At 54.8% G+C, this 23,727-nt stretch overlaps 2 protein-coding genes across 2 annotated transcripts in view; one reads left to right on the top strand and one right to left on the bottom strand.

Annotated features, from left to right (window-relative positions):
• Positions 1-15,901, top strand: part of Niban2 (niban apoptosis regulator 2) — a 55,955-nt gene extending 40,054 nt beyond the window's left edge. The window contains exons 6-14 of the mRNA XM_042681149.1: positions 5,641-5,756; positions 6,237-6,341; positions 6,431-6,593; positions 9,299-9,486; positions 12,805-12,960; positions 13,297-13,413; positions 13,564-13,671; positions 13,752-13,863; positions 14,077-15,901. Coding sequence (XP_042537083.1) covers positions 5,641-5,756; positions 6,237-6,341; positions 6,431-6,593; positions 9,299-9,486; positions 12,805-12,960; positions 13,297-13,413; positions 13,564-13,671; positions 13,752-13,863; positions 14,077-14,681 — 1,670 coding nt within the window. The 3' untranslated portion in view covers positions 14,682-15,901. The remainder of the gene's footprint in view (positions 1-5,640; positions 5,757-6,236; positions 6,342-6,430; positions 6,594-9,298; positions 9,487-12,804; positions 12,961-13,296; positions 13,414-13,563; positions 13,672-13,751; positions 13,864-14,076) is intronic.
• A 1,268-nt stretch (positions 15,902-17,169) lies between these two features.
• Positions 17,170-23,727, bottom strand: part of Lrsam1 (leucine rich repeat and sterile alpha motif containing 1) — a 37,842-nt gene continuing 31,284 nt past the window's right edge. Inside the window, exons 21-25 of the mRNA XM_042681096.1 lie at positions 22,012-22,110; positions 21,009-21,140; positions 19,392-19,473; positions 18,868-18,998; positions 17,170-17,819 (exon numbers count right to left, since the gene is read on the bottom strand). Of these exons, the coding sequence (XP_042537030.1) occupies positions 17,697-17,819; positions 18,868-18,998; positions 19,392-19,473; positions 21,009-21,140; positions 22,012-22,110 (567 nt within the window). The 3' untranslated portion in view covers positions 17,170-17,696. The remainder of the gene's footprint in view (positions 17,820-18,867; positions 18,999-19,391; positions 19,474-21,008; positions 21,141-22,011; positions 22,111-23,727) is intronic.

Genomic DNA, 23,727 nt, shown 5'->3' with positions numbered 1-23,727 from the left:
TGAGACTCTTATCTCTTATCAGCTAAAAGCCAGAAATGGAGCTGTGGCTCAAATGGCAGACCACTAACCTTAAGCAAAAAAAACCAAAAAAACCCAAATGAGAGCATGAGGCCTTGAGTTCAAGTCCCCGTACTGGTGTACACACACACACACACACACACACACACACACACACACACACACACACACACACACACACACACACACACATACACACACACACACACGAAATATTATTATATCACTTCCTTCTTTACTACCAACATGCAAAGCCATCTGAGAATACCACTTCCTCTTTCTGGCAACTCATGCTGTGGCTCTTCTAGCTCACTCACTCATTCAACAAACATTTTTAGTGTCTACTCTGAAGATGCAATAAGGGAAGAAGGCCAAACCGCTGCCTTGCGCAGCCAGCTGGCTAGTGGGGAGACAGATGCTGTACAGATGCTGAACAGATGCACCTCCATCCAGGGCGATGGCAGGCTTGCATTGGTGCTGGCTGGGACTGTGTTCATGTGGCCTGTGACTCAGGAGAGTTCTTAGGTGCTTGGTGGTAGAGGTTCAGATCTGTGGGATAGATTGCCATTGGGTAGGGGAAGAAAGTGGCGTGGAGTCAAGTCTGGAAGGGCCTTAAGGGGTCTATGGAATTCAAAGGTTAAGACTGTCTCTCTGCCCTTGGGGGAGGACTATCCTTGTCTTGGAGAGAGAGAGGAGCCCTGGGATTGCCTTCTCTTCCCCAGTACACCCAGCTCTACCCCATGAAGGAGGGGTGGGCACCCCACCTCATCAGAACCACTTCTGCCCCATGGGGGGAACTAGGTCTTCAGCCAGGCCAATCCCTGCCACCTGGGCTGGGCCCTGCCCTGCTGCCTACAAAGGGCCTCCTGTTCCCAGGTCTCTGGGGCTGTGGTGCTGGCACAGGCTCTGGCTGCCAGGCCTGGGGCAGCTTCCTCCCTCCCCCTATCTCTGGCCCTCACACCCTCCCCAGGTTTTCCAGAGCTGCTGGCCAACCTGGCCGGGCCTGGTAGGTGACCCTCGGCCAGGTGAGGGAAGAGGTGAGGGCAGGCTTTGTGGGGAGAGTCACTGTTTAGGTCCCCAGGTCCATACCAGCCCTATAGCTGGTGAGAGACAGGCAGGGCTTAGGCCCTGGCAGAGCTGGGGTGCCATGGGCAGGAGGGAAGCCCAGGGAGAGCTGTTGGTCAGGGAAGGAAGGGTGGGCCTTTCAAGCCCGGAGCTGACAAGGCTGGTTTTGGATGTGGGCCTTCCTGCACCCTAGGACTGTGAGAAAGTTCTCTGCTCCCTCCTCTCCAAGGCTGGGCCTGGAATTTGTGGAGCCTGGAAATTGCTCATTCCTGGGGCTGCCAGGAAGTGGGGGTGGGGGTGGGGGGTGGGGAAGGAGGCCAAGCTGGGTGGCCGCCAGCTCATCTCAGGGCCCCCCTCACATCCTGCATTCCTGAAGCAGTGAGGGGTGGCAGGAGGCTGCTGGGGCACTGGCAGCGCTGAGTCTTCTGTGTGGCCTGGGGTACTGAGGCCGGGCTCTTGCTGAAGTCCCTCTGCCAGCTCTTCCAGACTGGGATGTGGCGTCCTTACCCAGGAAGCCTCTGGATTTATCTAGCAGTGGATCCTAGATTCAAGCCCTGATTCTGCCATTTCTCAGCGGTGATCCCGTGGCCCAGGACCTTGGCCTGTCTCTCTGAGTATAACGGGGTTGGCCCGGGGTTTTGAGGACTCAGTGAGCTGGTCTGTGTGAAGTCCCAGCCCAGGCTGTTTCCATGATGAAGCAGCACAGACTGTGCAGCTGGCATGACAGAAATGGAACTTTCTACCACTTGTAGAGACTGGAAGTCCTGGTCATTAGGAGTACACCATTTGTTTTTGTTTTTGGTAGTGCTGAAGTTTGAACTCAGGACCTTGTACTTGCTAGGCTGGTGCTCTACCACTTGAGCCACACCCCAGCCCTTGTTTTTGTTTAGTTTTTCTTAATTTTTTTTTTTTTTGGTATGTGGTGGTTGAACTGGGGCTAGGGCTTTCACTCTCACTTTCATTCTAAGTTGCTGACATTCTAGCACTTGAGCCGCAGCTCCACTTCCAGCCTCTTTCTGGTTAATTAGAGAGAGACATGAACTGTTCTTCCTGGGCTGGCTTTGAACTGCGATCCTCAGATCTCAGCCTCCTGAGTAGCTAGGATGACAGGCGTGAGCCACCTGCACCCGGCTAACATTTTTTTTTTTTAGTTTACTATAATTACAGAGTGAGTGTTCCTTGTTGCATTTCTATCCATGTATAATATATTCTAATTGCTCTCTCCCCCATCACCTTCCTCCTGTTCCCAAACAGTTTCGACAGGTTTCCTAGTTCTAGTCTCATGGCTGCAAACCATCTGTCCATCCTTGTTTAGAATGTATTTTAAATTATTCTTTTTGATTTGGTTTTGGCTTTGAGATGGCCTCTTACTATTTTGTCCCGGCTAGCCTTAACCTTGGGGCTGAAGCCACCTGCTGCCGGAGAAGCCCTGACTGCGGGCTGGAGGCACCCCGCTGGCTACCCATTTTTTTTTCTAACAAATTTCCCCTTATAAGGACACCCACTGGTGGGGGGGGGGTTTGGGGGGTAGATTTGGGCCTCAACCTAATCTCAACTGAATTTCCCTCTCCAGCAGCCTCCTTACAGATCTGGCACTGAGGATTTCTACCTAGGCTTGCACTGAGCTGTTAACCAAGGGAGGGGGAGGGGGCGCTCATCATTAATGGAAGGATTGGGGCCCCCAGAGTCTGAGGCTCTGATCCTGCAGAAAAGGCCTTCCTCCTACTGCACCCCACCCTTGGCCTCACCTTCCTGCAGACCAGCCACGCATGCCCGACTAGCTGGGCTAGGTTAGAATGTAGATTCTTGGATCTTGGAGAGGCCCCCGGTGGGTACTACTGGGTCTGCTCTTCTGAGGGCCAGGCTGGAGTTCTCCAAGGCCCAGCTGGGCAGTGCTGGCCCGCAGCAGCCAGGATAGGTCAGCCCGGTGCTCCTCCAGGGGAGGGCACTAGGTTGCACCCAGCTCCTGTCCTGACTTAACCATGAACCTTATGGCTGGCTGGCTGTGGGAGAGGAAGGTGTCCCCTCCCCCCACCCCAAGCCAGAAAGGGGTTTTTTCTTACTAGGGTGACTCAGCCTGTAGTCACTGCAGTGGGTGCTGGGGGTTCTGATGCTGAGGTTGGTGTTTTCCTCTTCCTGGGCTCTGGGGATGCCGTGGTGAGAGGCACATGGCCAGGCTGGGCGGTGCTAACCATGTTCTTCCCACACCCCACACCCAACACCCAGTCAGATGATGCAACTTCCTGCTCCTGGGGTCCAGGTCCTGTCACCCTCCATCATAGGCCACAACACCATCAAAACAACATGGAAATAGCTTCTCGCTTGCTTGCTTGCTTGCTTTTTCTTTCCTTCCTTCCTTCCTTCCTTCCTTCCTTCCTTCCTTCCTTCCTTCCTTCCTTCCTTCCTTCCTCCCTTCCTTCCTTCCTTCCTCCCTTCCTTCCTTCTCTCTCTCTCTCTCTTTCTTTCTTTCCTTCCTTTCTTTCTTTCTCTCTCTCTCTTTCTTCCTTCTTTTCTCTCTCTTTTTCGTTCTTTCATCATGGGTCTAGGCGCTGTCTAGTTTTCTGGTGGTTAATTGGAGATAAAGAGTCTCATGGAATTTCCTGGCCCAGTTGGCTTTGAACTACAATCCTCAGATCTCAGCCTACTGAGTAGTTAGGATTACAGGTATGAGCCACCAGCACCCAGCTCTGGTTTTCTTTTTTTGACAATATTGGAATTTGATCTCTGAACTTGAGCTTGCTAGCCAGGTACTCTACCTCTTGATCCACACTTCAAAAATAGTATCACCAACTTTTCCTTCCACTTTACAGTTTCCACACAAAATCTCGGGTCCTAGAGATCTGCTTGTGAAAAGCAGTTCAGGCTGTTGCACAGAGAATCTCAGGTGACAGTTTTAGCAAGGACTTATTTTAGTAGGGAGAAATGGAAATCAGAGAGAAACATTTCCTGTTCTCCATGAGGGAAATGGCAGTTAAAGACTCAAAATGGTGGTTCCTATCTGTTGTGTTATACTTGGAGCTGGGAGAACCAGCCTGGTCTGCTCAGCCTTAGTGACTCCTCATTCTTAGGCAAGGATTCTGGGTAGGTAGGGTGAGTGAAGCCCAGCCCAAACCCAAGACACCTTCAAGACCTGCTGCAGCCTCCCATACCTTTCATTCTTTCTGTCTCTACCTGTTTGTGAAGAGTTTGTAGAAGGCCGGTTTAGCTAGCTCCTCCTTGGTCTCCTGATCTTGGAACTTAATATTAAAAAGGTGACATGGAAGGATGCTGATCTGTGTTTCCTCCTGCTCCTCTTCCTCCTCTTTATTTGAACTCGGGTCTTAGGCTCTCTCTTGGCTTTCCACTCAAGATTGGTACTCTACCTCTTGAGCCACAACACCACTTCTGCTTTTTGAAGGTAAGAGACTCATGAACTTTTGTATGAACCACTGGTGCCTGGCTTAGTTTACTTCTTGAGTTTGAGTTTTGAGTCTCACCCTTTTATATCTGTTAAAAAATAACAAAAATGTTCTGTCTCTTCATCTATCCTGCCTTAATAACACATTTTATAATTACCAATTATAAAGACCTCCTGGGTTTTTTTTTTTGGTCTTCTTTCTGTGGCTTGGGCTAGAACCCAGGGCTTTGTGTCTATTAGGCAGATATGGACCACTGAGCTAGCCCGCCGGCTCCTACTCACTCACTCAATTCCTTGTAGCCTCTGTACCCAGCGCCTGTGTGAACCACAGACCAAACAGATCTGGGCCTGAAAATGTCATTCAGCGTCCCTGACAGCTACCCCCTCAGACCCCTGGCAGCTCACAGCTTGTCCCCATGTTGCTGTCCAGTGAGGCCAGGCCAGGCCAGGATCATTGTTCCTATTGTGCAAAAGAGGAAACTGAGGCCCCTCTGGGTTTAATCATCTAGAACAAGGCCCAGCAAAGCACAGCCCATAGGCCAAGCTCAGCCCCTGCTGAGCTTGCCTGCTTTGGTCGGTAAAGCATTGAAACAGAGCTGCACTGGCTTGCTTGAGTGGCCGCGACAGGAGCAGGCTGGTCTGCACAGCTGCTGTATTTGCCATCAGCCACTGTCGGCAACATTTGTCCCAGGGGAGGGGGAGGGGCAGCAGCCATAGGTATAAGAATCGTCGCGGGGGTCCTGAGAGCTGTCCTGGGCAGCCTCTCAGGGAGGGAGGAGCCGCTTCTCCTGGTCTGGCTCTGCGGCTTGCTGCCGGATGACGCTGGGCCGGGGCCTGACCTCAGAGCCTGTCTGCTGCTTCTCAGTAGAGCAGGTTAGTGTTAGTGCCAGGACTCGGGGTCTTGGAGGATATTGGTGGATCCCGGGGTCACCGTGAGGCTGGGGGGTGGAGGCTGCTTACTCCTGTGTCACTGCAACTGCTAGGATGTAGGGTGCTCCCAGCATTCCTTGTGTGTGGTGAGTGTGTGTGTGGGGGGGTCTGATCTGGCTGGAGGCCACTGGGCCATTCATTGATTCTTGGTTCCCTCTTCCTCCCTATCTCCTTCTCCCTCCCCACCCTCTCCCCATTCCCACCTCTCCTTTTCTCCCGCCCTGGAGCAGGCATCCCTGAAGACTCCAAAGTGGAAGGCCCTGCGTTCACGGACGCCATCCGCATGTACCGCCAGTCAAAGGAGCTGTACGGCACGTGGGAGATGCTGTGTGGGAACGAGGTGCAGGTGAGGCCAGGGTCTGTGTGCAGGGCCCTGAGGGTGGGCTGGGGACCGGGATGGGCTCTGACCACTGTGGGTTGGGAAGGAAACCACAGGCTCAGATCTTCCCACAGCAGGTGCCGGCTGCGGGTGTAGGTATGGACAGGGCGCTGCAGCCCTGGCCATCAGAACCTCCTCACCAGGGAGGAGAAACACGTTCAACAGACACACATTGGCTTGTAAAGACAAAGCAGGAGGGTCACCGTAGTTAAGGCAGCCAAGGTGGTGTGTGCAAAGGTCCTGAGGCGGGCCCTTGGGTCTGAGGAGCTTGCAGGCCCCCTCCAGCAGCTCTGCTGACATCTGGGAGATGACGTTGGAAGCCTGAGAAGCAGCAGAATCAGGCAGCAGAGGGCCAGGCTCAGAGGAGGGGCTTGAGTGGCTGGGCGTGTTGGAATATAGACGGTGAACCTGCACAGCCCCTGCCCTGGCTATGCCTCTCGGTCCTAGATCCTGAGCAACCTGGTGATGGAGGAGCTGGGCCCCGAGCTGAAGGCAGAGCTGAGCCCACGGCTGAAGGGAAAGGCGCAAGAGCGGCAGCGGCAGTGGATCCAGGTGTGTGCGCCGGGGACCCCAGGGCCGGGAGGGCAGTCTACCTGGTATCCTCCCCCCTGGTGTTAACGCCCCGGCCACGGTGGCTGCAGATCTCGGATGCTGTGTACCGCATGGTGTACGAGCAGGCCAAGAACCACTTTGAGAGTGTGCTGTCCAAGCTGCAGCTGGCCCGGCCAGCCATGGAGGCCGTCATCCGCACCGACATGGACCAGATCATCACCTCCAAGGAGCACCTGGCCAGCAAGATCCGAGGTAGGGTCTGCGGGCCTTGCCTGCCACGGGCACCAGCCTGCTTGGACCAGTGGCTTCGTGGACTCAGGCGAGCTCCTTGCTGGGCCAACTGTTTGTACTATGGCCTGGGAGTTACTTAGTAGCTGGCTTTTCTTTCTTTCTTTTTTCCCTGTAAACTCAGATCTTGAAGGTAGACGCTTTTGTCTGGGAGGTTCAAACTTTCTGCCCATCCTTGGCCAACCTAGATCTGACGCTGTGTTGTCCAGTAGACTTCAGTTTTATTTTGTTTTGTTTTTTTGCTGGTCCTGGGCTTGACCTCAGGACCTAGGCTCTGTCCCTGAGCCTCCACTTCTGGCTTTTTCTGTTTATGTTGTAACAGCAATCAAACCCAGGGCTTCATGCATTCTAGGCAAGCACTCTACCACTAAGCCACATTCCCAGCTCTAGACTTGTTTAATTTCCTGATACCTAACTTCTTCTTTTATTTTTTTCTGTTCCTAGGGCTTGAACTCTTGAGCTTGGGTGCTGCTGTCCCTAAGCTTTTTGTACTCAAGGCTGGTATTCTACCACTTAAACCACAGCTTTTTTTTTTTTTTGGGGGGGGGGGGGTCCGGTCGTGGGGCCTGAACTCTGGGCCTGGGCGCCGTCCCTCAGCTCTTCAGCTCAAGGCTAGCACTCTACCACTTGAGCCACAGGGCCATTTCCAGCTTTTTTGTTTTTGCTTATGTGGTGCTGAGGAATCGAACCCAGGGCCTCATGCATGCAAGGCAAGTGCTCTACCACTGAGCTACCTTCCCAGCCCATTGAACCACAGCTTTATTTCTGGCTTTTGATGGTTAGTTGGAGGTAAGAGTCTCACAGACTTTCCTGCCTGGACTACCTTTGAACCTTGATCCTCAGCTCTCAGCCTCTTGAATAGCTAGGATTACAGGCGTGAGCCACTGACGCCCACTCTGTGGGTGTTCTTGACTAGGTCTATTCCTTGAGAGATGGATGGAGTCCCTACAACTGATGTTTACTTTGTGAACAAACATTACATGAGTAGGGTTAAAGCGGACACCAAACACTGCCCCTGCGCCCCCTCTTCCCCCTGCCCCCCCGGCATAAAGATGCCTAGATCAGAATGTTCTGGGGAGCCAGCAGAGCCTTTTACATGGTGACACAGAGCCAGGCATGCTTTGGACAACATTCCAGAGCAGGGGCCCAATTTTTTTGGTAGTCATGGGGCTTGAACGCAGGGCCTGGGCGCTATCCCTGAGGTTCTTGCTTAAGGCCAGTTCTACCACTTGGAGCCACAACTCCACTTCTAGCTTTCAGGTGGTTAATTGGAGATAAAAGTCCTCACGGCTGGGGCTGGGAAGGTGGCTCAGTGGTAGAGTGCTTACCTAGCATGCATGGAGCCCTGGGTTCCATTCCTCAGCACCACATACACAGAAAAAGCCAGAAGTGGTGCTGTGGCTCAAATGGTAGAGTGCTAGCCTTGAGCAAAAGAAGCTCAGGGACAGTGCCCAGGCCCTGAGTTCAAACCCCAGGACTTGCAAAAAAAAAAAAAAATCTCACAGCCTTTCCTGCCTGGCTGCGTTCAAACCGTGATCTTCAAATCTTAGCCTTCTAAGTAGCTATGACTACAGGTGTGAGCCACCAGCACCTAGCTAGGGGCTGGATTTTTTTTTTTAAAGCAAAGAGTTCCTTAAATTTATTTATTAAGATTTTTATTATTTTTATTTTTTTTTGTCGTGGGGTTTGAACTCTGGGCCTGGGTGCTGTCCCTCAGCTCTTCAGCTCAAGACTAGCACTCTACCACCTGAGCCACAGTGCACTTCCGGTTTTCTGAGTGGTTTATTGGAGATAAGAATCTCACGGACTTTCCTGCCCAGGCTGGCTTTGAACAGTGATCCTCAGATCTTAGCCTCTTGAGTAGCTAGGATTACAGGCGTGAGCCACTGACACCCAGCTTATTAAGGTATTTTTGCCTGGGCTGGGAAGGAGGCTCAGTGATAGAGCGCTTGCCTCCCATGCATGAAGCCATGGGTTCAATTCCTCAGCACCACATAAGCAGAAAAAGTCATAAGTGGTGCTATGGCTCAAGTGGTAGAGCACTAACCTTGAGCTGAAGAGCTGAGGGACAGCACCCAGGCCCAGAGTTCAGGCCCCATGACCGACAAAAAAAAACAAAAACAAAAAAGATACTTTTATCTGTTTTCAGGGGATACATACTAGGACTCGAACTCAGGACATTATGCTTGGTAGGCAGGGGCTCCAGTCTGAGCCTCCAGCCTCTTTGTATCAGTAATGTGAAGTACCATCTGGCTTCCTGTCTGGAAGTGTCTCTGAACTGCAGTCCACAGCCTTTTGCCTTCCCCTGGCAGCTAGGATGACAGGCTCACACCACCACACCCAGCTTCCAGCTGTGTTGAGAAGAGGACTTGCCTGCATGCCAGGTGCTGGGTTGGAATCTTGATCCTCCTGTTCCACTGAAGCCTGTACTTGTTTTGTTTGGTATTTAAATGAATGACTAGGGCCCCAAAGATGAAGATTTTCTCTGCTTTTAGCTAAGCCGCGCATGGCTGACGCCTTTGGACCCGCAGTGTCAAATAATGTCAGTTCCCCAGTCAGGATGACCTGTTAGTTTTACTGCATGGAGCTCTGGCTTGGCGGGAAATGTCTGTTGCCAGTGCCACCCACTTGGCAGATGCCTCTGCTGACCTGGCTCCCTCTGGGCACAGCCTTTATCCTCCCGAAGGCCGAGGTGTGCGTGCGGAACCACGTTCAGCCCTACATCCCGTCCATCCTGGAGGCCCTGATGGCGCCCACCAGCCAGGGCTTCGCCGAGGTTCGCGACGTCTTCTTCAAGGAGGTCACGGACATGAACCTGAATGTCATCAACGAGGGCGGCATCGACAAACTGGGCGAGGTAAGGCCTGGGTGGGCGTCAGTCTCCCACACGCGCCCAGGGCATTGGCTGTGCGACTTGGCATGGGCGGGCCTGCCCTGCTCTGGCGGTGCCTACACACAGGCACCAGGGGCACAGACCCAACACAAAGCCCTCACCAGCCCTAGTTGGGACTAGCAGTTAGAGAGAGTGCCATGACCTTCTGCCGTCAGCCCTTATAACTAAAGCAAGAGGATTGCTAAAATATAAAGAATTCAGCCAGGTACAGTGGCTTGTGCCTTTAATCCCAGCTACATGGAAGCTGGCGTTTAAGAGAATCAAGGTTCAAGGCCAGAGAATCAAGGTTCAAGGCCAGCCCTGGCAAAAAGTTAGTGAGACCCTATCTCAACAGACGAATCCAGGGCACTGTGGTGTGTACCCGTCATTCTAGCTACTGGGAGGCATAGATGGGAGGATCATGGTCTTAAGGTCTGGAGAAAATTTGCTTTATTCAAAAATAAATCAAAAACAATAGATTAGTGGACCCGAAACATGTGGTACCTATACACAATGGAATTTTATACAGCCATTAGAAAGAATAAAATGCTGTCGTTGGCAGAGACATGGATAGAACTAGAACAAATCATGTTAAGTGAGGTAAGCCAAGCTCAGAGAGACAAAGAATGCATGTTCCCTCTCATGTGCAGAAATTAGATCTAAAATACACTGGATATTTATACCCAGTGAGGCCAAAAGAGGACACTTTTAGGAGAGAAACACGAAGGTGCAATGCCTGAGAGCCTCTTCATGTTTCTATAAAAATGTACATATCAAAATGAACGCCAAGATATAGAAACAAGAGACCTCTGTTCTTTTTAAAATTTTTTCTTAATTTTTAGGGTTTTTTTCTTTTTAGTTTTTTTTTTAATGATTCTGTCTTTTCCTTATGTATGGTATATTCAAGTGTCTTTCTTTCTCTCTCTCTCTTTCTTTCTCTTTCTTTTTTTCTTTCTTTCTTTCTTTCTCTCTCTCTCTCTCTCTTTCTTTCTTTCTTTTTCTTTCTTTCTTTCTTGTCAGTTGTGGGGCTTGAACTCTGGGTCTGGGCACTGTCCCTGAGCTCTTCAGCTCAAGGTGAATGCTCTGCCACTTTGAGCCTCAGCTCCACTTCCAGTTTTTCTGGTGGTTAATTGGAGATAAGAGTCTCATGGATAGAGCTGGGAAGGTGGCTCAGTGGTGGAGCGCTTGCCTTGCATGCCTGAGGCCCTGGGTTCGAGTCCTCAGCACCACATAAGCAAAAAGAAAAAAAGCCAGAAGTGGTGCTGTAGCTGAAGTGGTAGAGAGCTAGCCTTGAGCTGAAGAGCTGAGGGACAGCGCCCAGGCCTAGAGTTCAGGCCCCACGACTGGACCCCCGCCCCCCCCCCCCAAAAAAAAAAAAAGAGTCTCCTGGACTTTCCTGCCTGGGCTGGCTTTGAACAGTGATCCTCAGATCCCAGCCTCCTGAGTAGCCAGGATTATAGGCATGAGCCACCGGTACCCTGCTTCAAGTGTGTTTCTTGGGAAAGCTTGGGAGGAGGGTACAGAACTCAAGGGAAAAAGTTTGAAAAAGTGCAGCAGTGGAGCTCACTGGATACTGATAAAAGTGAAGTATACAACCCGTGGGTGGAGATGGGAGGGAGGGACCAGGAGAGAGTGAGGGAGCTGGAGACATTGTATAAAAGGAAATGTACTCATTACCTGACTCATATAACTGTAATCCCTCTGTACATCACCATTATAATAACAATAAAGTATATTAATAATAAAAAAGCAGGAGCCAGGGGCTGGTGGCTCACACCTGTAATCCTACTCAGGAGTCTGAGATCTGAGGATCACGGTTCAAAGCCACCATGGGCACAAAAGTCCAAGAGGATCTTATCTCCAATAAGCCAATTAGAAAACTGGAAGTGCGCTGTGGCTCAAGTGGTAGAGCGCTACCCTTTAGCTGAAGAGCTGAGAGACAGCGTTCAGGCCCAGAGTTCAAGCTCTGTGACAGACAAAAGCAAAAACAAAAAAAACACAGCTGGAGGCTGTGACTTAGTGGTAGAATGCCATCCTTGAACAGAAAAGCCATACAAACAGAGGAGGCCCTGCATTGAAGCCCCAGTACTTGCATAAAAAATAAAAGGAAAAAGCCTAGCGCTGATGGTTCACACCTATAATCCTACCTACTCAAAGGCTGAGTGCTGAGGATCTGTTTCAAAGCCAGTCCAGACGAGGAAGTGTGAGATTCTTATTTCCAATTAACTACCAGAAAACTGGAAGTGGAGCGGAGACTCAAAGTGATAGAGCACTAGGCTTGAGTGGAAAAAGCTCAGGGACAGTGCCCAGGCCCTGAGTTCCAGCCCCACTTCTAACCACAAAAAATTTTTTTAACAATGAAAGGAAAAAAGATGGCTGTGGCATGGCTTAAGTGGTAGCTCACCTGCCTAGCAAGTGCAAGGCCTTTACTTCAAACCCTGACACTACCAGAAACAAATGAAAATACACAAATAAGGAGGAAGAAAGGTAAGCTTTAGGTCTGAGCAGTGTAATGAATGAGGAGAGTCAGCCATTCCTCTACCCTACAAACAGGAAGTCCTTCCTTTTCTTGGCCTCAGTAACCTGGTTCTCAGGGTGAATGTCCTGCTGGGGTAGCTAGCTGCATGGATCCCACACAGACAGTCAGTGCAGATATCATCTGTTTTGTATCTTTGCCGCCTCCTCTACACTGCAAATTGTGAATTCACAGACAATAATACTTTTTGTTGTTGGTGGTGGTCGTGGGGCTTGAACTCAAGGCCTGGGCGCTGTCCCTGAATTATTTTACTCAAGGCTAATGCTCTACCACTTTGAGCCACAGCACCACTTCCAGTTTTCTGGTAGTTAATTGGAGCTAAGAATCTCACAGACTTTCCTGTCCCTGTTGGCTTAGAACTGTGATCCTCAGACCTCAGCCTTTGAGTAGGTCGATTACAGGTGTGAGCCAGACACCTGGCTAATAATCAGACTTTGAGAGTCAGAAAGGACTTGAAAAGTGATCTTCCTAATTGGAGGCTGAAGACACTGATACTCAGAGGGAGAGGGTACCCCAGAAGTCCTAGCCCCCCAGAATGGAAGAGAAGTGTGTCTCAGAGCCCAGGTTGGCCTCGACAGCACTATGCTGCCAGACCATACTCCCTCTGCCTTCACATGCCCCTTCCTCTTGTCCTGGGCGCCCCCAGGCCTGGCCATAGCCCCATCCTTAGGAGGCCAGCCCTGGTGGCCGATGCAGGGCCCTACCCAGGTGTAGGCTGCTCAGGGAGCCCCAGCTCAGCCCCCCTGACCTCGCTCCTGCCCCTGCAGTACATGGAGAAGCTGTCCCAGCTGGCCTTCCACCCCCTGAAGATGCAGAGCTGCTACGAGAAGATGGAGCCACTGCGGCTTGACGGGCTGCAGCAGCGCTTCGATGTGTCCAGCACGTCTGCGTTCAAGCAGCGAGCCCAGATCCACATGCGCGAGGTGAGCCCCAGGCTCTGTCCCAGCTGGCCCCGCACCTGCTACCACCTTCCACGGGCCTGTCCCGGGCCTCTCCTGTGCGCAGCCAGCACCCTTACACCTCCTCCCGCCTCACCTGGCTGACGCTGCTCTGCCGTGTCCGGTCGGCCTAGTGACCCCTTCCTGTTCTCTCAAGGTGGGCATTGGCCCTGGTGCCCAGCACCCTGCCAGGTGTGCAGCATGCACTCAGTGAACATGTGAACTAGCACCCCCTCCTAGCAGGCCTGGGGTGGGGGGCTGGCCGAGCCTCTCAGCCACCAGCAAGGCGGGGCCTTACGTGCCCCATGCTGTGCCCTGCAGCAAATGGACAACGCAGTGTACACCTTCGAGACGCTTCTGCACCAGGAGCTGGGGAAGGGGCCCACCAAGGAGGAGCTGTGCAAATCCATCCAGCGGATCCTGGAGCGAGTGCTGAAGGTGAGGGCGCCCCCTGTGGGCCGGGCCCGGGTGCTGCCGTTATGCTGTGTGCAGGGGGAGGCTCCGGCCTCCACCTTCCCTCCAGGCTGGGGTGGGGGAAGGGACCACGGACCTCCGGCCCCCTAACGGTGCTCCCCAACTTCCCTGCAGAAATATGACTACGACAGCAGCTCTGTGCGTAAGAAGTTCTTCCGGGAGGCGCTGCTGCAGATCGCCATCCCCTTCCTGCTCAAGAAGCTGGCCCCCACCTGCAAGTCGGTGAGCGCCTGCGCCCCTCAGCCCACGGGCAGGGCCCCTCTGCCCCTCTGACCGGCCGCCTCCCCCCACCCCGTCCCCAGGAGCTGCCCCGCTTCCAGGAGCTGATCTTCGAGGACTTCGCCCGGTTCCTCCTGGTGGAGAACACGTACGAGGAGGTGGTGCTGCAGACGGTCATGAAGGACATCCTGCAGGGTGAGCGGGCCTGGGCCGGGCTGAGGAGGCTCAAGGCCGCCTGGGTTCTCGGGGCACGGCTGGGGGCGGTCAGAGGGGGCACCTGGGCTGGAGCCACCACAGCCACCTCCAGCCGTGAGGATGACACATCTGTGGAGAAGAGGCAGGGTCCCTGTGGGCGTGGCGCTGGGCCCGGGGCGCCGGGCTGAGCCTCCCGCCCGGCTGTGTCTGCAGCTGTGAAGGAGGCCGCCGTCCAGCGCAAGCACAACCTGTACCGGGACAGCATGGTCATGCACAACAGCGACCCCAACCTGCACCTGCTGGCCGAGGGCGCCCCCATCGACTGGGGTGAGCAGTACGGCGGCGACAGCGGTGAAGACAGCGGGGGAAGCAGCGGCAGCCCCAGCCTTGGGGCCCCCGATGCAGTCACCCCCTCTGAGAAGCGCCGTCGGGCCAAGCAGGTGATGTCTGTGGTCCAGGACGAGGAAGCCGGGCTGCCCTTGCAGGCTGGCTCTGAGCCGCCGTCCCCTGCGTCCCCGGACAGTGTCACCGAGCTCCGCGGCCTCTTGGCTCAGGATCTGCAGGCTGAGAGCCCCCCGCCAGCCGGCCCCCTGCTCAACGGGGCTCCTGCCCAGGAGAGCCCCCAGCCCAGGGCCGCCCCCCAGGCCGCCTCGCCGCCCGCCTCACCCCTCCGGCATCCCTCACCCGGAAAGGCTATGGACCTCGAGCCCCCCAAGCCCAGTGACCAGGAGACCGGGGAGCAGGTGACCAGCCCTGGCAGCCGCCCCCCCATCCACACCACCACTGAGGACAGCGCTGGGGTGCAGACGGAGTTCTAGTCTGGTCGCCCTGTTCCCGTGGACACCGCGAGGGGCTGCACCCCCAAGGCATGGCGGGCCAGCGTGGCAGCGGGGGTGGAGGTGGGCAGGGTGGGGTGCCCCTCTTTGCTCTTCTGCGGGCTCACCTCGAAGGCGGGGGCTGGTTTCAAGGTTTCACTTTGTGGGGGGCTGGGCACAGCTGGGGAGCCCCTCCATCCTGCCCTGGCTGCCACCTCCATTCCCTTCATGATGGCCCTTGCTGTCTTCTGGGGGAGCCAGAGCTTCAGTGCTTAGGTGAAATCCTCTCGCGCCTGCCCCTCAACATGGGGAGGAAGGGGGGAGGGAGATGAGCACCCAGGCCCCTCTGTCCTGCCCTCTGCCCTATTTGTCCCCCCCAAGCCAGGAGGGTTCACCCAGGGCTGAGAGAAGCCAAGGAGGGGGAGGGGCTTGGCCTCAGGAGTGCGAGGGAGGTATTGGGGCGGGGTCTCCTAGGAGGAGGGCCAGGGGCCTGGGGATGAAATGAGGAAGGCTGGAATGTGCTGGAAGGTGTAGAGGGGCAGTGTGAGGGGAAGGGAGGAGCTGGTCTCTGGGGACCGGCGGGGCTGAGTGAGAGGAGGTGACAGAGTGAAGGTCACTTGCAATGGAGGGTAGTCTGTGGGGGACTCTCCAGTCTTGGGGTTCCCTCTGCCAGTGGAGGGCTTGGTGGCTTTGGCATCCTCCAAGGTACTACTCACTGCCCACAGGAAGCTGGAGGGGCTCCGGAGAGGCCGAGGGGGGGGGGGAGGCTCCCCAGGACACGAGGTGTGTGTGGCCCCTGAGTGTCACCGGACAGTTCTGAGCCTGTCTCTGTGAGTCACTTTGGGCTTGGCTGTTGTTGGCCCTTCCCTAGCTTCCAATTCCTGGGCACAGGGTTAAGTCAAGGTTACCCCAACTTGACAGGCCCCCCCACAACTCCCTCCCCCTACTTCCTCAGCCTCTTCTCTGCTGCTGGGGATAGGAAGGAGGGCAGAATGGAAATTGTTCCCAGTGAAGTCCAAGCTCCCCCTGAACAGGGCGCCTTACACCCCAGGACGAGGCTGGGGCTCAGGGACACCCAGTCCCCAGCCCCCATCTGATCCAGTCTCTGATCTTTTCTGTGCTCTCTAGTGCCTTGGGGTTTTGATCATCCTTCCCAGATGTGGTATTGAGAATACTATGCAAACTGTTTACGCTTCTGCTAATCAATAAATGCTTTATTTAAAGCTTGCTCTCTGTGTGGTGCTAGGGGGAGGGGCTGGGCCAGGGACTGAGCCTCCAAACTTGGTGTTCTGGCTCGACCAGGCACCATGAGATTCATGGTGGAGTTCCTGTGCCATTTTACAGAGGAGGAAACAGACGAGACTTGTCCAGGCTCAGAGCTCCCGGGTTATAGGGCCACGCTCCCTGGTGGCTGCTCAGGGCCCTGGGGTGTAGCCAGCCTTGCCAGCTGGTACTGGTTGAGCTCTCACTGTAGGCCGTGCCCTTTACATGGAGGACAAAGGGGGACAGAACACTGGCTGGGGTTGGCACGGAGACCCCCATCCTCTGACGCTAGTGGAGTGCAGACGTCCCTTGGAGATGCTGGCACGGCCAGGCACCTGCAGGCTCTTGGCTTTCCTGGTCAGTCTGTCCATGGTGGCCAAGGCCAGGGGTTCAGCCAGGACCACGCTGTTGTCTTTGGCAAGTTTCAAACTCTGAGCTCAAGCTCCTTGACTAGAATAGAGGGTGGCAAAAGACCTTGCTGCCTGAGCTCTCATGAGACCGCCGCCCCCCCTCCCCCCTCCCCCTCCCCCTAAACAGTGCTCCATAAAGTCGTGAGACCTACTCCAGGCCTGTCTCCCCTCCTGTCCAAGCTAACCTGAGGTGGGAAAGAGTGGAGACAAGGGAAGAGGAGACAAGCTTCTCCCTAGAAAGCAGGCCTGAACACTTCAGAGGGCACTGCAAGGTAGGTGGTCCCAATTAGAGAAACTGATGCCTAGAAGGGCGGGGCCCTCCTGGCCACCCTGGGGCACCTTCTTGGCACTGTTCCTGAGCACTCAGCACCCCCTGGTGGCTGGCAGCTGAAGCACAGATCCTGTACTGGATGGAGGGATGGATGGAGAAACCAGCCTGAAGGCCAGCACTGAGTGCAGCAGGCCCAGCTGGCGTGCCCCTTGCCTCCAAACCACCTGTCAGAAACCACATGATGAGTGTACCTGGGCTTCAGGTGCCTAAAGTTTTGCGATGATCCCCAAGGCACAACAGAGCAGGCTGAGACCGGATGCTTCCAGGCTGCACTCACTGCAGTTGCAGCCAGGGTCCCAGGCACTCACCCCTCCCAGCCCCAGCCCCAGCCCCAGCCCCAGCTCCAGGCCCTGGAGCACCAGCAGTTCAGAGATAAAGGGGTCACTCAGGCCCTGGCTCTCGACAGCCGTACCTCCTCTCCTCTGATCAAGGTGCTGCAGCTCTGACTTATCCCATACCCACAACCAGCTCCCTGTGGACCCAAGGGTAACAGCAGCTAATGGCTTTATTGATGTTTGCTGCTTCAGGCTGAGCTGTCTGAGTGAGGTAGGGTGGAGAGCAGGTAGGACATGCTCAGGGAGCAGCAGAGGGGAACTAGGGTGCAGGCCTGTGTGGCTCCCTGTCCTAGCTGGATGACCTCCCCTGCTCAGGCCAGGGACAGCTGGGTGGGCTGCACAGATGAGGACGGAATAGAGTGCTCTGAGAGGCAGGGTGGGGGTGGGGATGGGGATGGAACCGCGGCTTGGCTATGATGTTCCTCTGGGAACCTCGCTGATGGCACAGCCGCCTCTCCACACCCTGGCCTCTCCCTGGGCCGCCAGGGGCCCAATCACCAGCTGAGCTGCCCCGCCTTCCTCTCAGCGTTCCGGCTAGCAGCTACATCCCATGAGCAGCAGCGGGGAGAGGCCCAGGCCGGCCTGGTCCTATTCTGGGTGGGGTAGGGATGTGCGGACGGCAGCCTGGGCCTGCTTTGGTGGAGGCTGCGCCGAGCTCCTGCTGTGCCTGGCTGTGTGCTCAGCTATGGTAGATCCGCAGGCACTGGGTGATCTCCTGGCGGCACAGCGGGCAGGTGCGCAGCGGCTGGCAGCACTGCTGGCAGCAGCAGACATGGCCACAGGTGAGGAAGATCATCTGGGCCTGAGGAGAGAGTAGGCAGCAAGCTGAGTCTTTAGCTTAAAACGCTGGTGGCGTGGGGGCTGGGCTGTGACTCACATAGCAAGGGTGGCTGCCAAGAAATTGCAAGTTCAAACCCCAGCACCACCAAAGTAAGAAAATAACCTTGTGGTGTGGCCCCCATGAGCTACTCACACATAGCAGACATGCATGAATGTGTGCCACAGACGTGAAAACCTAGCCAGTCTGTTCAGTTTTGTGCCTATAGCTCTGTGGCCATCCCCAACCATTTTCTTTTCTTTTCCAGTGCTGGGGATGGGACCAGTCAAGTGCTCGGCCAGTGAGCTGTATCTCAGTCTCTCTTTGTAATTTTGTTGTTGTTGGCGGACAGCCCCTGAACTCCTGGTGTAGAAGGACTGCAACTTTATGGATTGAGAGCCCTGTAAGCACACTTAGGCGTGTATCCTGAGAAAATCCTCAAGGATGTGCTCCAAACTCTTCAAAGCTATCTGTAATATCGAGAAACTGGGAGCCGTCTCCACAGCCCATGGGAAGGGGCTGCTGGCTCTCGGCCAGGGCGCTGCCAGCACAGCTGTTTTCTGTGTAGGATTCCGTTGGGGAGGCAAGGAAGGACCTGTACTCTACACACTGCCGTGTTTGATCTCTGCAACAACAACAACAATAATAATAATAGTGCTAATTCGACAGCTTTTGAAAAACCTTGGCAGGAAAAGCCAGGCTGTTGCTCTTCCATGATAGGTTTCCCCTAATGTAGTTAGTAAGTTGGAGAAAAATTTTCCTCTTATGAGGAAAAGAAAAAAAAAAGAGCAAACAGCGTTAGCATTGCTCCATTTGGGCCACGGAGCCGATGCTTCCTGCACTTTTTGCTTTGCTATGTTTTCTAAATGGTCTAATGACATCACGTGCTCACGTCACTAGGGAACTGCTTACAAACAAATCCATGTGTCCAGCGAGGCTGAGGAGGAAGGGCTGGCATGTGTCCAGCGAGGCTGAGGAGGAAGGGCTGGCTGGCCAAGGCCCGTGTGCCCTGCAGGGTCCCAGTGCCACTCACCTCCCGTTCCAGGCACACGACGCACTCGGAGGCCTGTCCCTCCAGCTCGGCAGGGGGCGCTGAAGGCCTCACTGACTCAGGAGGCTCCTGGGGGGCAGGGAGGGGCTCCAGGGCCTTGGTTGGCTTCAGCTCTGTGGAGTCAAAGGGACAGGCCAAGCTGGGGGTCACAACACTTAAGGGACCTCAACACGTAAGGCCAGCTGTGAAGTGGGAGCGAGGCCTCCTGCAGCCCTGTCATCTCCTGTGCTGGCACACATGGCAGAGTGCTGGTAACAGGGGCCTCTAGTTCCTAAGGTGCCCAGGACCCTTCACAGCCACCCTGCAGCATGACTGGCGGTCACTGTCATGGGTGAGAAATCTGAGGCTCAGAGTGGGAGCATCACTCGTCAGGGCCACACAGCCTTGGGCTAGTGGAGCCCTTGGCTTCTCTGCCAGGCTGCCCCCAAGGCTGCCCCTTCCTCTCCCTCTCCCCCTTTCCCAGCACAGCCCTAGTGAGCCCGCCCTGCCCCTCTGCCAGCCAGTACCTGGCTGGATCCTGGCTATGTCCAACAGGTCCCGGGCCCTCTGCAGGATCTCATGCTGCAGGCCAGCTTCTGAGACACCCATCTGTGGCAGAGAAAGGCAGGGCAACTGTGGCAGCCCGGGCTGGGCGGGGCCACTCTGCCGCCTAGGCCCATGGGACCGCCCGTCCCCAGCCTCTGGCGCCAGGGTCCTGGGGTCAGCAGGTGACAGAGCGGCACCCCAGCTGTGCAGGTGCCCGGCTCAGCGCCGGGGCAGCTGGCGCTGCAGCAGGTGGGACCATGCTGGTGGCTGCACGGACTGACACCCGTGCATCACTCACCCCTAGGACCTCCAGTCGCCATCCTTGAGGCCAGAAGAGGCTGAGGAGAGGCCGCTGAGGCCATGCTGCCCAGAAGCAGCAGCACCGGAGCCACACAGCGCAGAGGCATTGTGGCCCAGCCTTGCCCTACTCTGAAGAGTGAGTGGGTTATCTGATGAAAGGCCCGCAGCCCCTATCCAGGGCTCAGGCACTGCCCAGGTTATGCCTGTGACCTGGTGGGGCAGGCGGGGGCTGACCCAGACCATCCCCAAGCCCTACAGCTAAAGGCCGATCTGAACAAGGTGGGTGTCTGGGACCCACATTTCTGGTTCTCTTTTTGGAGGGGCTGGTTTTGGACTTAGGGCTTTGTGCTGGTTAGACTGCTATATACTGCTATGTACTGCTAGCCCTGTTTTTCTGGTAGTTATTTGCCTAACTTTTCTGCCCAAGCTGGCCTCAAATCTCAATCCTTCTACTCTCAGCCTCCCAAGTAGCTAGGATTACAGAAGTGAACTACTGGTGCCAGGCTCTGATTTTTTTCTTCTCTCTTCTTTTCTGTGCCTGTCCTGGGGCTTGAACTTGAGGCTGGGCACTGTTCCTGAGCTTCAAGGCTAGCATTCTACTACTTGAGCCACAGCTCTAATTTTGGCTTTTTTTAAAAAGTAGTTTTATTAAAGATGAGTCTCATGGACTTTCCTGCTCAGGCTGGCTTTAAACAGCAATCTTCAGATCTCAGCCTCCTTAGTAGCCAAGATTACAGGTGTGAGCCACCAGCACCTGACTCTTTTTTCTTTCTTTTCCTCCTTCCTTTCCTCCCTCCCTCCTTTCTTCTCTTCTTTTTTTTTTGGGGGGTCCGGTCGTGGGGCCTGAACTCGGCCTGGGCGCTGTCCCTCAGCTCTTCAGCTCAAGGCTAGCGCTCTACCACTTGAGCCACAGCGCCACTTCCGGCTTTTTTCTTTTTGCTTATGTGGTGCTGAGGAATCGAACCCAGGGCCTCAGGCATGCAAGGCAAGCGCTCTACCACTGAGCCACCTTTCCAGCCCTCTCTTCTTTCTTTTTAAAGAAAGGTCTGGCTATGTAACCCAGGCTGGTCTTGACCTTGGGATCTGTTTTCTTCAGCCTCCCGTGTACTAGGACTATAGGTGTGGCCTCCAGTCTTGGCTGCATTTCTGATTTTCATAGCTAGGTGGCAGGCTGAGCACATGATTGGCTGGGGGCGAGGGGGCAGGTGTTCGGGACATTTCATCAGGATGGGCTCTGCTGTGAACCACATAAAGAGCAAGTCCAGCCTCCCCGGCCTCCCTGGGCTGCTGCTTCCTACCTTGGCCAGGTCCCCGGGGCTCATGTGGCACAGCATGTCCAGAGATATGCGGTGGTGGGCGAAGATGGGCAGGTAGTGCTCGGCAGACAGCTCCACCAGGAGGGCCGCCAGCGGGCGCTCCAAGCTTCCTTCCTGCAGGACAGGCCGCGAAGAAGGCCAAGGGGCAGCAGCCCAGAGGGAAAAGCAAACACGAGGGTGAGCACAGTACTGAGCATCACGCATGGAATGCATCCTTGGGATTTTTCCCCAAAATAAAATGGGGGGATGGAAGAGTGGTGCAAGTGGTAGAGCACCTGCTCAGCAAGTGCTCGGTGCTGAGTTTAGCACCGTATTCCAGAGAAAAGTAACTTTCCAGAGGATAATAGAAAATGACTTGACTTTTTTTTTTCTTTTTGCCAGTGGTAGGGCTTGAACTCAGAGCCTGAGCACTGTCCCTGAGCTCCTCTGCTCAAGACGAGCACTCTACCACATTGAGCCATAGCTCCACTTCTGGTTTTCAGATGGTTAACTGGAGATAAGAGTCTCACAGACTTTCTTGCCCAGCTGGCTTTGAACTGTGATCCTCAGATCTCAGCCTCCTGAGTAGCTAGGATTACAAGTGTAAGCCACTGGCGCCCAGCTATGACTTGACTTTTATTGAAGTTTTTAGAAATATATGTGTGTATGCATGTGTGCACATGCATGTGTGTGCACATGTATGCATGTGTATGTGTGTAAGGTAGTGATCCACATCTGCCCTGCTTCATGGGCAGCAGTTCTGTCTGCACACACAGCTCACCCTGGGCTCTCTGGTCTCTGCTGGTCACAGAAATGACTGGCCCCCGTTTTCCCCTCACCAGAGCCAATGCTCCTACCACCCTTCTTGCCCCTTCAAGGATCTGGCCTGCTTCCATCCATGGGAAGATGGATTGAGTCTGTGGGGCGGGCAGGTGGCAGTCAATAGTCTGCGGAGAACCCAAGGCGCTCCCAGAATAAGCCATGTGCAGGGCCTCCGCTTCCTCACCTGCAGCTTCAAGGACAGGGGCTTCTGGTTCAAAAGCCGCTGGTACTGGATGAGCCAGTAATTCTCCTGCTTGGTTTCGCTCTTGGCTTCTAACTCCATCTGCCAAGGACAAACAGGGTCACTGGAACCGCATCTCAGCAAATAAAGACCAGAGTCACCAGGAGCTGGCTGAGACCCACACAGGCGATGGCCCTTGGTATCTTATAAAGGACTTTCACACCACGTGGTCCCACACGCTGCCAGCCCCTGCGAAGGACCCCCTCTTGGGGGACAGCTCTCTTTGCCCCGCACAGGTGGGACTGCCGCAGGGCTCCAGGCACAGGACTCCACTTGAGCATTGGTCCTGGAGTTCTGTCCGGCCTGCACTTACTCTCGGTACAGGGATAAGGCAGGGAGCAGGGACACTATTCATCTACACAGAGCCCTGTGCCGCACCATGCTGGGCACTGAAAGAAGTCATTTACTTGGCTGCCTAACTCTGTGAAGACTGTTCTAGCTCCTGGGTGAGGAAACTAAGGCTCAGAGGGATGAGTTCCCTGCCTAGAGTCAGGGCTTGATCCACACCAGGCCTGTGTCCTGTTGCTCTGGAGCTGTGAGGGGCGCAGCTGTGGCTACAGGCTGTGGGCCAGGCAGGCTGTGGGGAGCGGGTCCCGCGCAGCCCCCTCAGGCCTGGCTTCCTCGGGCAGCCCCTCCTGGGATTCTGTGGAGCTAGACGCCCTCCTCTGCCCTTGGCCTAGAGTTGTGCCTGCTTTTCTCCTCTCCTTTTTTATTTTATTTATTTAAAATTTTTTTTTAACATTTTTATTTATTTATTTTTTTGGGTCCGGTCGTGGGGCCTGAACTCTGGGCCTGGGTGCTGTCCCTCAGCTCTTCAGCTCAAGGCTAGCGCTCTACCACTTGAGCCACAGCGCCACTTCCGGCTTTTTTCTTATGTGGTGTTGAGGAATCAAACCCAGGGCCTCGAGCATGCAAGGCAAGTGCTGAGCCACCTTCCCAGCCCTCTCCTCTCTTGTCTAAGACGGGACTTAAATTTGCCGATGCTTGCTTTTGCTCATTGGCTGGTGATTGCTGCCTGAGTCACGCCTCCAACCCTTCTCCTCACTTTTGTGGTTTTTTTTTTTTTTTGTCGGTTGTGGGGTTTGAACTCTGGGCCTAGGCGCTGTCCCTGAGCTCTTCAGCTCAAGGCTAGCACTCTGCCACTTGAGCCACAGCGCCACTTCTGGTTTTCTGGTGGTTAATTGGAGATAAGAGTCTCATGGACTTTCCTGCCCCAGGTGGCTTTGAACCATGCTCCTTAGATCTCAGCCTCCTGAGTAGCTAGGATTACAGGGGTGAGCCACCAGCGCCCGGCTTTTCAGTTTTGGAGACCCAGTTTGGCTCTGTAGCTCAGGCTGACCTGAACTCTTGATCCTCCTGTCTCAGCCTCCTTTGCACTATGTTACAGGCCATGCTTGGTGACACCCCCTGCTCTGTGCCCTTGCCCCAAATGGTCTACAGAGCTGGAGCTCCTCCCCTAGCTGTGCAACAGGGGCTTCTGATGGCAGGGCGGGTGGCAGCGGCCCCCTGCTGGGGCTGCCGTTCTCACAGTGCAATGTGCAAAGAGGCCTGGTGAGGAGCAGGCCGCCTCTCACTGCACGGCATGAACGTGCCCCTTGGCTCTGCACTCTCCTCTCAACCTGCAAAGGCCTAGGGACATGGAGACATTTACAGTGACGC

Source organism: Dipodomys spectabilis, unplaced genomic scaffold (assembly GCF_019054845.1).
Source record: "Dipodomys spectabilis isolate Male_0828 unplaced genomic scaffold, ASM1905484v1 ptg000067l, whole genome shotgun sequence".
In the NCBI taxonomy this organism is placed as follows: Eukaryota; Metazoa; Chordata; class Mammalia; order Rodentia; family Heteromyidae; genus Dipodomys; species Dipodomys spectabilis.
The sequence above is the reverse complement of the archived record's forward strand: the minus strand, read 5'-3'. Positions and strand labels throughout refer to the sequence as shown.